Raw genomic sequence first — 15,476 nt, 5'->3', positions numbered from 1 at the left:
TTTGTTTCAAATGGCCAAATTATCATTAAAATCTTTTAAACTTGCGTTTTGGGAATTAAAAAAAAAAGAATTGTAGTGTACTATATCAGCACTTATCATGCAATAAATATTTATTGTTTTCATTTAAATATTTTGAATGAATGCAATTAACTCTGACTTTTAAAGCATTTGAATAATACTTGTTAACAATTTTTTTTCTAATGGGAATTAATTCTTTCTTATTGAAGAATTTGATGAGCATTGTTTTTATTTTGTGCAAAAAATTTTTTTTTTCAGGTTAAGTTTCTTTCCATTTGTTTTAGGATTAGGTTGAAAATATTATGTTTTATCAGCCATAACATCAGAAGTTTGGCAACAATTCAGTAATTGTTTCTCTGTAATATATTTTTCTCATCAGGTGGTCTAGATAAGCCTAATCCTCTGACATGTTTATTTTACTAATGTATTCTTCTGAAAAAGAAACTCTTGGCCTCAGGAGGAGATTTAACTACTTGAAACAAAGCATTTTTTTAAAAATTTTGCACTGAAAATTAATTAGTTATTTGTTTCATCCCAGTGATTCAGCGTGAAACGAATTTTACTTTTTTAATAAATGGCCATATCTGTTGATATAACAAATATGCTAAACTTTTACCAATATGCCAGCAGACCATCGACGTTTTTCAGACATGTGCGATTACACCGATGGTGCCATTGTAACCGTAGGCAAAATTCTAGCTCCAGTCTTAAAAGTTTTTAATGCAGTATAAATTTTATGGTGATAAAACCTGGTACTTATAAATTCAGCCGAGCTTGGAACTGGATTCTTTGACTTATTTGGTGGCTTGAAGTTATATATGCCTAAACGTTTGTTGAGAAATAGAGGTGGATATATTTTAATATTGACTATAAAGCTCGGAATTCTATGAGCTAAAAAAAACTTCATTAATACACAAAAACTAATCACTTAAAACGAATCGAAGCAAATATTAACACCCAACAAAAGATTAAATGCCAAATATAAAATTAAAAAGAATTCTGAAAGTAAATAGTAGTAAATCTAGTTGTTCCTCGAGTGGAGAATATAATGAATAAGCGTAAACATACAATCCTATTCTTATTTTTCTAGCCGATGCCACAAATAAATTACAAAATTTTGTTTTTATACTTTTGAAGTGAAACAACTTTTAATCATTTCAAAAATAATAATCTAATACAAGAATCAGTTCTGGAAGAACTAATACCTTTCTCACGTCTCCTTTGACGTCTTCTAACCGCTGAGATATGTGAGACTCGGATCTGTCTAGAATACCTATAAACTCTTGCCTCTGAGATTCTAGCCTCGTCGTGGCTCTTAGAATGTCCTGTATTTTAGCGCTGTGTCTCTGACTCTCGGTTTCCAGCGAATTGAGTTGAAGTTGGACTTGTTGAATTGCATTCATAACATTAGAATCTGAGAAAGAAAAATTGTGGTCAAATACGGGCTTATAAGAAATATATTTATATGCAGTTTTGAATTATTATATTGCGACCAAGACTAATATAAAGCATTTTCAAGCCTGGAAATACATTGATTATATTTCACAAAGAAATATGCAGTAGACTTTCTGTAATATGGCGGATTTCAAACCAGATAACTGCCGAGTTTGTAAAGGTTCATTTATAGAAACGCGTTGTAGTAACTTTATTACAGAATATGCGTAAAGTTGTGCTATGTGTAAAAAAAAAAATTAAAAAAAAAATTGCAAAATATGATTTAGAATGCTATCGTTTCGTGATCGAAATCTGTAAAAGTGATTGCCTACTTTTGAAAAAAGAGTTTCTAATTGGTGTAGTGCCATTTTACTGAAAATCTATTGTATATCTTTTAAATGCTTTTTTCAAAATAAAACTGGTGTAAGTAGTTTTACTCTTCAGAACGCTCAAATTTCTATTTCTTACATGCAACATTAAAAAAAAAATATGCTATTTCCCTTTTCAGAGTTATAAAAAGTTTCATCATTCATTTGATACTTTTTTTCTACAATTTGTTGTTCCCAGGATGATTGTGCATTTTCGTGCCATATTAAAAAATATTGATTGATTGATATCAACTGAATAGTGATTTTAAAAAATTCGATATCTTTTGACGTTTTAAACTCCAGCATTCTAAGCAAACATATTCTAAGATATTTGATACTAAAATGCGTGATTGCATTTATTCACAAATGTCATCCGTAACAACATGATGTTCTAATAAATAGGTTCTATTTATACTGATTAAAGATCAAAATAGAAAAAGTTATCAATTTATAAAATCTTAAAATATGAACAGAGATTGCATAATGTTTATAATCAGTGCTGATCAAGTTGGCAGTGTATTATTACCCTTAATTATTTTGCCGATACATTTAGGAATATCTAATGTATTTGGTGAATATTTAGCTTTAAATTCTAGTAATTGATGTCCTGTGTTGTAAAATTGGACATAGTGTCACAAGTAATCGAAGTTACAGCACTGAAAACCACTTTTAAACGTTAATTTCTGTGTTATTGCAACCATTGAAAGTTTTTTTAAGACCAACAGTTGTTCGTTATGATAAGATGAAAATTCGTCTAATTTGAATTATCTTTCTAGCGTTAATCATCAGAGTTATGGGGAAATAAGAATTTCACTCCACCCTCCTTTGCAATGTATGATCAATCATCAATTGCAATGTACGATCGAAGATTTTCATCCCTTTTGTATCATATCCTTTGCACGTTTAAATCCAGTTAGAGCTAGTGGAATTATCGCAAATTAAAACAAATAAATGGAGTTCTATGGTTAAGATCAGTAAATATTAACGAAAATTTCCTCAAAGAAGCATTAGAATCACTGAAAAGGATAATTTTAAATAGAATCTATATAAAACGACTTTTTTCGAACTCAAATAGGTCTGAAACATGAAAATGTATCAATCTCGAGGTCAAATAGCATAATAAATTATTTATAAGAAAATAAATAAAAAAACCCCCTTAAAATGGCAACAGATGCTGAATGCAAAAGCTGTATTATATTCTAATACAAAATTGATTTTCTTTCTCACAAAGACATTTTTTTATGATAATTTAGTAAGAATAAAATTTAGATTATCTTTTTCATTCAAAGAATTAGAATACCTGATCTGCAAAATGTAGATGTATTGTAATATTTTCAAGAACACTAAAAAGCAGTGTCCTTCGGCATTTTATTTTAAAATTAAGTAGGTAATATCGTTTCTATAAAAATTTATGCCTTAAGCTCCTTTTTTTAACCCTTTAAAGGGCAATTTTTTCTAGTCATTATGTTAAAATATTTTTAGGCTTGAAATTAGAATAAGAAAAGGGATTCATTTAGCTTATTAGATAAATTTAATTTGATTCATTAATTAATTTGGTTAATTAAGTAACAAATCAAGACGCATCATTTTGTCTGAGGTAAAGAACTGAAGCATCTAAGTTTCTGACTTACTAAAAAAATTTGTCAGAACTTATGCCAACCTTCATAATTTCATACAAAGATTGATAAATTTGGTGGGAAGCATACTTCCCACGGCCCTAGAAAGGGTTAAAAATAGTGCTGCATTGTTAGATGCATTTCCCCATTTTGTCAAAAGAGAGGAAGGGGAAATTCTATATATTCCCCCTTCTGATCCCAAATTCTATTTTGATGCATTTTCAGGGGTTATGGTTTAAAATGATGCGAATTATGCACTAAAATTCAAAATAAGTTGATTTGGTGTTCGAGAAGCTAGTAATCTATAAAAATCAAATGGGCCCATCGTGAAACAAAGTAATTCTACGGTCAAAGTTTGTAAAAAAAGTGCTTTGCTGCTTTAAAACTCGATAATTCGTTTAAATTCGGAACTATTTTGCCAGAACCTTCATCTACGACATCGTTATCTCATAAAAATTAAGATCAGAGAGGCGAAAGTAGAAAAAAAGAAACGAATTATTTTCCAAAACTATTAATTTCAAGTCAAAATAAAAATTCTAACTATGTTTGAAGGAATTCTTTCAGAAAATTTTTATTGATGTCTTATTTTCCAACAAAACCCAGTTAAGAATGAAATTGATTCATGCCTCGCATTAGAAGTCTTTGCCTACATTAAAACTCTTTAAGAATCATTGAAGCCCTGGCATTGATAGCAATCCCTTTCAAACAAATCTTCCAACTCACTGAAATTATTAATAACATATAAAAATTTTAAAACCCTTCTCAAATTCTTGAAAAAATGATATATAGATTCCTATTCATAAACTCGGCAAACACCCAAACCAATCGAATAACTATTGTCTAATAAATCTCCTATCCATTCACACTAAGAAACACATAAACGGGAAGAAAGGAATGATAATGTTTAATATAACAGAAACTTTGTGTCAAAGTTAGAAATTTTTTAGTCACAAAATTGAGTATACAGCTAGTTTAACTCTGTAACAAAAAGACATAATAACATAAATTAATATATTGTTGCATATCCTTTAGCTTTTAAAATAGCGTCCGAACATTGTTTCATTGAGTAAACTAGAGTTTTTGTTACTTGGGATGTTAATTTGGTTCACCCCTCTTCTTGCTCCTCTTTTAAGTGTTCTTTATTTCTAACATCGTGTTTCTGAACAGATTTTTCCAAAGAACAAATTTCCCATTACATTGAGATATAGCGACTGAGTGGCGTATGAAATTGCATTTTTCAATTGTAAATTAACCAAATCCTCACAATTTTGATGGTATATTTGGGATCATTGTTGTGCTGAAAACTAAAATTTGATCCCAGATTTAAGTTATGTGCTCCTTGTTCTCAAATTTTCTTTAGTATATACAAATATTTCATTTTATCCATTATGCCATCGTTAAAGACCATTTATGGATATGCAACTTCATACAAGCAATGAATCTCCTCCATGCTTAACAATGGGAATCGTATTTTGTGGAAATAGTTCAGAATTAGGCTTCCTTCATACATAGCATCGACCATCATTCCCAAAAAGTTCAATTTACTTCCGTCACTGAATTTAACGGTTGTCCAAAATTCTCCAGGCATCGAACATCACTCCCAAAAAAATTAAATTTACTGAATATAAAACTGAATTTACTGAATCCAAAAAATCTCCATGCTCTAACACATGCTTTTTAGCAATTTCTTTTCTTGTTCTTTTATGCTTTTATTTCTATTGGCTTTTAGAAGTGAAGTTTTTTTGTTTTTTTCCGTGGTTGCCATACCATAATCATTAGCTTTCCTGAGCACCCTTCCAATTGTCTCAGCTAACTCACTTCTACCTGACGCTGTGGATATCGAGTGGTAATTTTTGCAGCAATCATTCTAGGAGTTTTTGTATGTTTCTCGTAATGTTTGTCTTAGTTGTCGAACTGAGAATTGCATTTCTTTCCCTATCTGGCTTATTTATAATTAGTGCAGACTTCTTATATTTTTGGATGATTTTTTTTGTTTGCATCTATGATTTCGTTGAACAGTCTGCGATTTCACGATGATATTTTTCTTTCTTCAGGCATTCGAATAACAACTTTTCGATTATCAATGCTTGTTCCAGATCTACAGCTCATTTTGAGAATTGAAAAACACTAATTTTCCGTTTCATAAATTTCTTTGGGAGGGAAAAATTATTGTTTTGCTTTCGTTTCATAAATTTCGTTGGGCTCCACTGTAGAAGAACGAGTCTCTTTTTTACTTCATTACTAGGTTGATGAAAATAATAGACGAGTTTCAGGAATGGTTATTTAATTATTTTCTAAGTTCCACATTTCACGAGCCAAAACAAACACGAACATGCAGAGCCTGACTAAGGCAGGGGCAGTTGCCCCGGGCCCCTACATCAGAGGGGCTTCTCCAAATTGAATAGAAAGTTTATTTTACGTTTCTTTCTTTAATGAACTCTTTTTAAACAAAATATCGGTGTAGTGTAAAATCCGTCAGTTTTATGTTAGCTTCTTCATTAATGAAACACGTATTAACTATGCAATATAATATAAAGTACAAATACGTATTTACACAAATGACAATTTTTAGTCTCTCATACAATGTTTTGTAACAGTAAAGAATACTTTATTCCGATGTATCTATGAAGTAAGATGCAGAAATGTTTAAAAAAAATAATTTTTAATTGTACTTACTGAAGGCTATGATATTAGCATGTGTTTTTTTTTTTTTTAAATACTAAAAGAAAATTATTTTTTTATCCCATTATTGACCGTTTTATGCGTCTCTGCTATATCCTTTTATTGATGGACATAGAATTGTCAGAAAATCAATAAAATGGACAGAACGATATTTCGTCTGACCTGAGAGGGCTATGTTAGGTAGCTTTGTAGCTATGTTAGGTTCTAGTCAATTTTTTTGTTATATATCTATAATCAGGTGAAAAATTTAAATACCTCCATAGAGTTCAGTTCTTCATTAGTGAAGCAAAGGGGGCCTAATTAGACTAAGTCGGGCCCTGCGAACATGAAAATACGACAATGACCCAGAATACAATCTAATAATCATCTCCCAAAAGGATCATGGGAAATATATCTTATGTTAATAAAGTAACGCTGTCTATTGTATCAAAAGAGAAGGTAGTAAAATTATGTAACCACTACAGTGGTGGGTAGTAACAACAAATTAACTATTCTGGTTTAGTTATATTGACATACTGGTGGACAAATTGCGATTTTTATGAAGTGTGTATACTCAGTTTTGTGATTCTCAAATATGGAATTTCAACATAAAAAGTTAAGTAACTAAATGGTAACATTTCCTTTTTTTTTTTTACTTGCTTAATACATATATTAATGAATATTTTAACATTTCTATAAGTATTAAACTTAAAAGAACATTTTATAGGGCGGTTTTACACGTTTAATGAAGAAAAGTGGTGTATACTCAATTTTGAGAGCCACTGTAGACAATCCTTGGATTTAAAATGTATCAGAAAAATGTTTGGAAATTATCTTTATAAAATCAGTTCGAAAGTGCACAGAGAATTTTCCATTCAAACTGTAATTAGTTAAATAAGACCCAATTAAATAATTAGCGTGGAGCTTTTAATACATTAGAGAAATACAAATCAAAAATAATTTCCATTTATATCATACTTGAAAAAGTATAAAATGTGTATAAATTTCGTAATCCATTGAAAAGGAATATATATACGAATAATGAAAAAGTTATATATAGTACTTTTTGCCCTTAAGCATTTTGAAGGAATATTGAAATGAATTTTTTGTTAACACTTAAAAAAATCATTCACAAATCTTGGTAATTAAATTTATATTTATAATAATATGCAGAATTACTTCATACAAATCGTTAAATTTAGCGATCAAAAGTTATAATTAATGTTTAATAATATATTTTGCACAACGTGACAAAGTAAAAATTTATTGCATGAAATAAAGTATACAATTGCACAAAAAATCAAAGATTAACGTGTTTTTAATTTATTTATGACAATTATGTGAAATTGCATTTCGTTTTAATTCTAATAAAAATTCTTTATATACGTATGAAAAGGAATACATTATTTTTGAAAATTTTGGAGGCTGTGGGCGACAGAATTGTTATGATTTCGTCTTCCTTGCTTTTATTGACTTAATCGTATATATGATTTCGTTGAAGTCAGTTTATAATATAAAAAAATAATTAATTCACAGACTTTTTTATGTCGTATTGAAGCTCTGAGATATGATATAAACATTAGTAAGCAAAATGATTTTCCGTAGCTTGCTTGCATTTGTTGTTGCTACCGTCAAAAATATCTGTAGAAGTGTCTCACTTAATTTAAATGTGAGAAAATAAATTTATGAATGTGTGTGTGATAGAAATAGCCGATTGATGTTTGTTGGTTATTATGTCTACACCATCTTAAGTCATAGCACTTATTGTTATTATTATTATTATTTTTGCTTATAATTTCCGTGTTAGGTCCTTTTTATTTTTAATGGAAATTATTTTTTATTTTTTCGATTCAAAAGCATAAGTCCGAATTCTAAAAGATCAGTCATTTAAAATCCCGTTGCCCGGCTGTTTTTTTTTTTTTTTCGGTTTAATAAGGGTTTTAATAAATGGATATCAATGTATTTTTTTGGACTTATTTACATCCAATTTGGCGCCGCGGTTATCCCCTTGTCTTTTATTGACAGTACAAACAAAATTAGCAGGAGTGATCTCGCCGAAACTTTCGCGCATTTATTCTAATAAAGATGTTATTCCAGAGAACGCCTTACACAGCATTAACGTACAGTAGTTACGAAATATTAACCTTTGGCGTGAATTTAGCATTTTTACTGAATCTATCGAGTCATCCTTGGCGAGTTTTTTAGCGATAGTATCCGAAAATCGAATTTGTGTTTTAGACTCGTTTTTCCCAACCGATTGAAACAAAAATTTGACACAATACACTTGTAGTCACAAATCATATACCAAATTTGATATATTTCAGTCAGTGCATCTTTGAATTATCGCGTTTACATGTTCCTAAATGAACATATCAACAGACGGTCAATCCTTAGTTGGATTTGGTTCAAAATTTGATAGGTGTATAGTTTATAGACGTTAATTCTGCGTATCTAAATTTATCTATCTAGCTTTCTTCGTTTTGTAAAGATCGTGTTAAATTATAATCGTAGAGCCGGGCAGACAGACTTCCTCTCAGTGGATTTTTTTAAAAAAAGTTGGTAGAAATTTGATATAAAGATCGTATAACGCGTTTTAACCGTCTAGATCAAAGCGTTTTTGAGTTAACTTCGTCACAAACAAACGGACGGACATTTTCTATAAATGTGCTTTTCTAATACAGGGAGATCTAAAATGTGGAGATTCGTCAAAGTATTGAATTTTTCGACGATTGCAATACTTTATATTGTGTATACAAGAAAGTAACAAAAATAAATAACTAAATAAATAATAATAATAGTAAAGGAAAATTTAGTTTTATTAGGAGCACTTTTTTTTCATTATCTTATCTTAAGATATATGCCCCGGTTATATCAATCACAAACATACTGTTTAATATTCGCTTTTCGATTTATTTTAGAAAACGCAACTTCCCGATAATCTATTTTATTGTCAAGATATTTGAAAAACGATCTAGGCAACAATGTAATTCATTGTTAGAAATTAGGCAAAAAATATATTTAAGAAATGTCAAAATTCAGTAAAAAAAAAATCCCACGATTATTAAATTAGTATAATTAAAAAGACATTTGTTTCAATGTTTTAAAACGGTATAAATTCATTATTGTGCAGTAATATTTGTGGAAATTATCGGGGGAAAACTCCAAAATTTAGCTTAATTTTTAAATGATTAAAATTTCAAAAAAAAAAAAAAATCACTAGGAGGTGCACATTCCTTTCTTCTAAGGTATATAATTTGATAGTTGTAAATCAGAGGGTCTGGCTTGTACAGCGCCCACACACACACATTCATTTTTATTATTAGTAAAAATATATATTTCTAGTGGTAACAATCAAATGTAAACACGCCATTGTGATGACTAAAGCGAAACTGAAGAAGTAGTGCTACATTAGGTGTATTTTTGTTAAAATAATTCAATCCAAAGTAAGACGACATAAACATTTAATATTTACATTTAAAACATTTAAATATAACGATCATAGATTAACGGAGGTAACACTAATGCGTATTTCAAATCTTTCGAACGCAAGTCAATCAACAAAACAGAGTTGAGTTTTTACACAACTTCTAAGTTCAATAGCAAATTGTTTTAAGTTTGCGCATGAGTTTATTTTTGCTTCTTCGTTGCATCACATAACTCCCCCCCCCCAAAAAAAAAGGCTATCTATGCTCAATAGTCATGCTCAACATAACTTGTTTGTTACTCACTCATCATGTTAGTCGAGTGGAAGATTAAAGGCCACAAAGCCTAGGCTCTTCCCAACAACCCCCCACATCATTGGTATCCCCCTCCCCTCCAGTGAACTACTCGAACGATGAAGAAATGTCACTTGTAAAGAGATGGAATGTGGACTGGACGTCCAGATCTTGTCACTAGTTTTGGAGCAGTAAATCTTACTCTTTTGTCACCGGTGACTTGCTTGGTCGAAGGAGTTTCTGAATTATGTAGTAATTAAGCAGTATGTGATACAGTTACTGAATTCTTTTTAACAGCTGCTAAAATTTTGGAAATCAAATCAGGTTCTGTAGAATTGTCAGAAAAATAGGGCTTTCATCTGTCAACAGAAACGTTGATTTCTTTTTGATTTATTTTTAAAGTGAAAACTTTATCTGATCTCCATTCAACTTTATACGGCTCGTAATAAGGTTGTTGCAAACTATGACGAGAACTATCAGTACGGACAAATACGTGTGAGCAAGTTCTTAAGTCCTTGAAAACAAATGTTTTTCGCCTTGAATGATTATGAAAGGGAACGGGTTTTAAGTTTTCGATGGTGCTTTTTAGATTCTGGATAAAGTCAGATTGTGCTTGAAAGCGTGAATTATGAAGAAAATCGCATGGTAATTTTATATTTTCACCATATAGGTGTTCAGCTGGGGTGGCTTGAAAATCATCACGCCGCACTGTGCATAAACCACTGTAACACTGTGCGTTGTGTAAAAACTTAACTTCTAAGTTCAATAACAAATTGTTTTAAGTTGCGCGTATGCATTTGAGTCTGTTGCAATGAATTCAACGCTTCGCATAATTAATCAATACAGCTTTAAAATATAAGTAGAAATGTCACGGAGATTGTTCGCCAGAACATTTCTAATAATAATTCATGAGAATTCATTAAAAGAAATTCACGAGAAAGTACATTCAGTCAGTATATATAAATGAAATCAAGAAATGAATTATACACAGAAAATAAGCGATCCCAAAAGTAGACTTAAATTCGCCAGATGAGTTATGATTTGCTTGCCAATGAAAATTAATGTTCACATCTTCCAAAACTTTAAAAAAAAAAAGCCATTTTAATGTTATTAATTTCATTTTATTGAATTCTAACAATAATTTTAATCATATTTTTAAAATTTCATTTGATATACTATATCATTCATTACATTGCTTTTAAATGCTGCGATGGAATTCAAAATCATCCATAAAATATTCAATCGCGTGCTTTTGCCAATTTTTATGCAGTTAATAGGATTTTCAAATCCGCTTTTATTTCGTTATATATATACTTTTTAATTTGCACGAAGCTGATGCATTTGAATTCATGTTTTTCAGTTATATCTAATAACCAGGGTAAATGATTTAAAAAAAAATACATTCCGTATTCATAGTGTAACTGCCTAAAAAGTCAATAATTTGGGCGAATCACCAAAGAAAGCTAATTTTCAATAATTGTGCTTTTACATTACAAAAATTGCATGAGGATGTGCCATATGTAGGATTACAGTACTGTACCATCTATATGCTTCTTATTCATTCGTCATTTTAATTTTTGCATTTGGTTCATTTGGAACATTGCAGTCCTATGAATATTTTGTTTATACGACGGAAAGGACGTGAAACGTTGATTATACGTCGTTTGTGACACCGATTGTGATACTGATATTAAAATTTCGGAATTATTTGCAGTTGATGAATCAGTAGAGAGATATTGACGAAAAAGAATGCGATAAGTTATTCTACCTTTATTTAGAGATGCAGTAGATGCCATTGTAAAATTACAAACTTATTTTGTTTGTCAAATCTAGTAAAAAAACATTCACTCTACTCTCGTAGTATTGTATTCAATATTCACAATCGGTACGTCAGACGACGATTAAAAAGGCTTGTAATTAAATGCTTATCCCCCATCCATAAAATTCACATAAAATTAAAAAAATATTTATAATTACCAGTAAAGGTATAATTTTACCTCTCTTTTAGGATTAATAAATGAAGTTTTAAATTTAATTTTTTGTTTTCAGTACTCTATAGTAATATTATTACTACAGAGTAGTAATAATATTATTATTTTAAAGCCTTTAAAATATTTACTTTTGAATAAATGTATACTAATAGTATTTTAATTATCTTATTTGCACTGCATTTTCATATTGAGATAAAATATTATATTCCTTTATGCTCATAATAAGAATATGTGTGTGTGTTGGCGCCCCACAGGCCAGACCGTTCAATCTATAGCTACCACATGTATACACCTTGGAGGTCGGAAATATGTACCTCGCGGAGATTTTTTTTTTTTTGAATTTTTAATTAGAATTTTAATTTTTTAAAAATTAAGAGAAATTTCGGCGTATTTTCGTGATAACTTTCGAAAATACTATCGAACAAAAATGATGTTGGCATCAAGTTAAAGTTCAAAAAATAATCTTTTTAATGATACTAATGTTTTAACCTATAAATTAGGTTCCTCTTTTAAATGATTTTTTTAAAAAAATATTTTTACCATATTTTTTAACAATTTATTTCGCAGAAAATAAAATTAAAATTTCACTTGCACGGGCATATTACACGTGCATGGAAAATAAATTTACTTTTATCAACGAGTTGCCAGTATATTGACAAAAACTCAAAGTAATAAATAAGTAAAAAGTGTAATTTTCAGCAAGTGTCTGTATGAAATGAAATAAATAAATATAATATTTTCTAAAAAATAAATGCAAGACAAAGTTTTTTTATGATCTTTTACAATATCCACATTATTAATGCAATACATCAGCTTTATTTAAGGCAAACATGTTTTAATATACATCCTTTCAATTCAGGGGCCAATTGTTAATTTGAAAACCGTTAATAATAGAAATACATGTATTAAAGTGGTTCTAAATGAAGTAAATAACTATATTTTATGTTAATTGAGTTAATAAATCCTCTCATAAATCACGAATGTATTCTTTAGACACTAATATTTTAAATAAAAGAGATACTCTCCAATCAACTAAATCAGTCACTAGAACTGACTGATTTATGAAAATTTGAATATCAGGATATTTGAATAAATTTGAATTCAATAAAAACAGGCGATTTTATCAAAGATGATACCCCGATCAGCGCCGAGAGTTTCATGAGATTGATTGGCCTAAAAAACTGTTTTATGAAAATGTTGAAATGTTTATGAAAATGTTCTAAACTATTCTATGCAAAACTTCATATACATTAGATTTAATAGCAGAAGATAGAAGCATTCATTCACTTATTTAAAAGGTGAAGTGTCAAGAATATTTCGCAATATATAATCCTTTAGGGCCAAAGGACTGCATAAAATTTAGATTTCATTATTTGTTGAAGTATATTTATAGATCGAAACAAAATAAAATACTGTCATTCGCGTCATTTCAATCCTTTTGAAATTAAGACTAAAATCTTAATTTTATGATGAATCCTTAAAATTTTTATTAAATAATTCTTTGAGATATTATAAATTACGAAAACTATTCTGTAGTGTACATAAGACTTCGATGCAGTTCTCATATTAGTTTTTTAAAACATGCATAGCTTCAGTAAAAAATGTCTTTATATTAATTGCAGTTTAATCATTTCCACTTTAATTTAAAATTAAATTTTACTGGCGTTGATAGAAAATTAGAGATAGATAAGTAGTATAATGAACTGAACGGATTAAGGCCTTCATAATGACTATCAAAATTTGAAGCTAAAAATACTTTGCTGAAAAACCTGTTATGAGACCAAATTACATAAAATATTTAATTGAACATTTTAGCGAGCATAATACTGTCGAACCGGTTGATCGCCAAAGGCGACTAGTTTTTAATAATAGCGTTTGATTAAAATATCATTGCCACTTTGTCCGGCGAAAATATTCAATACATTTATTTATATTATCTTTATTATGGCTGCATTTAAATTTTGAAATTATTTTTTAATATTGTGAAAATGAGAGAAAAATTAAATTGCCGATGAAGCCGATGTCACTAAACAGGCAATTTATTGAGCTTTCATATGGAATAACGTAATTGTTTCCGAGAATGGTTACCGTTTTTATTACCAAAAACATATAAATTACAAAATATAAACAACAATAACAGTGACGTAAAAAGAAAAGACATTAGTTGCCGCATTTAAAATATTTTATATTTATTCTCGAAGAACATTTAATTGTATAATACCAATGTAAAATAATTTATAGCTAAAGGTTTTTAGCAGAATTTTTATGGGGAAAGAATAATAATTCTGATGCTATACCTATTGCCTATTTGTTTGTAATTTATAAATAATTTTATGGTTAATGAGATTGATCTGTTTTAATTATTAATAGTCGATAAAAATAATTATTGAATTTATCAGTCTGCTTATTAATAATTACCGTTTATTATTAATATAAACTGATAAATCACATTGCTTGTAACATATACATGCGTACTTACAGAAAGCAATTTTTAGCTTATGTATAAAGTTGTATTTATTCACAAAAAAAAAATACTGTTTGCATGAATAAGAAGACATGTCTTTAATTATGAATAAAATTCGTGGTGAATGCACTTTAAAATGTAATTAAAAATTCTTTTGTCACAGATATTTCCAGCATTTTTTTATATTTGTTTCAGAAGTGATAAGGTAAAAGTTTATAAGAAAAATGAAAAACATTCGAAATCTTAAAAAGACCCTGCATTATCTGTTCAGAAAAATAAAATTGTTTCTATTAAAGACTGAAAAAAATATGTTGACGTTTGTAAATTTAAATACCACAAAATGGCAATTACGGATTATTTAAAGAAATCCTGTTTGGATATTCGGTTAAATTTTGTTGAGTCTTAGTGCCGCCGCATTTTTAATCAAATTGAAAGTAATAAAATCATCAAGAGCAAGAACATATATTTGGATACATCTGCCAATCCCATTGATGATGCAGTGAGTTATAAAAAATGAAATTTTCTTTAACATCTGCAAACAATAACTGGTAGAGCAGCTGTAGTTATTGTTTTAAACTCTAATGCGGGTAAGACAAAACAAAAGTAACAACCAACCTTAGAGCACTAAAATCATCTGCGAAATTCATTTCTCAATAAGTTATCCTCCAATTGTTTATTTTATTTGCAATGTGTTGTAATATTATTTTTTTGTGTGTATGTTATACAAATTGAATATCTCCGAGTAGAATTTTATGTGTAATCCTCGCTTTAAATGGAAAATTATGTCGGAAAATACCCACTTGCGATTATGTGATTAAAAATATTCAGAGCATGATATTATTGAATGAAGATTAATATTCTAAACAACTGGATCTGGAACATTTAGAAAATTTTAATTACATGTTTTATAGAAAGAGAATTTAAATTTATATTTGCTTATAATATGTAAACATTTGGAGAAAGCGGTATCAAAATTTCCAGAATCACTACAATGTTATGATTGATTAAATAAATAAATAAGTTGCGTAAAATGAAGAATTTTACCAATTTTTATCTGCATTTTCATTTTATTTGAGTGATCTACGATAATTGGTCCATGATACATGATAATTTGTCTTGTCATTAAATTACATATATGTAGAAAGTAGAAATGCTTACTGTTTGTCTAAAGAACCAGTTCTATGCGATATTATACAGCTATCCAAATA

General features: G+C 29.1%; 1 protein-coding gene across 1 annotated transcript in view; it reads right to left on the bottom strand.

Moving 5' to 3' along the window:
* LOC129974938 (techylectin-5B-like) overlaps positions 1–15,476 on the bottom strand; it is a 79,779-nt gene that overhangs the window by 59,971 nt on the left and 4,332 nt on the right. The window contains exon 2 of the mRNA XM_056087742.1: positions 1,224–1,432. Coding sequence (XP_055943717.1) covers positions 1,224–1,432 — 209 coding nt within the window. The remainder of the gene's footprint in view (positions 1–1,223; positions 1,433–15,476) is intronic.

This window comes from Argiope bruennichi, chromosome 7, assembly GCF_947563725.1.
Source record: "Argiope bruennichi chromosome 7, qqArgBrue1.1, whole genome shotgun sequence".
In the NCBI taxonomy this organism is placed as follows: Eukaryota; Metazoa; Arthropoda; class Arachnida; order Araneae; family Araneidae; genus Argiope; species Argiope bruennichi.
Note: the sequence above shows the minus strand (reverse complement) of the source record. Positions and strands in the feature narration are given on the sequence as shown.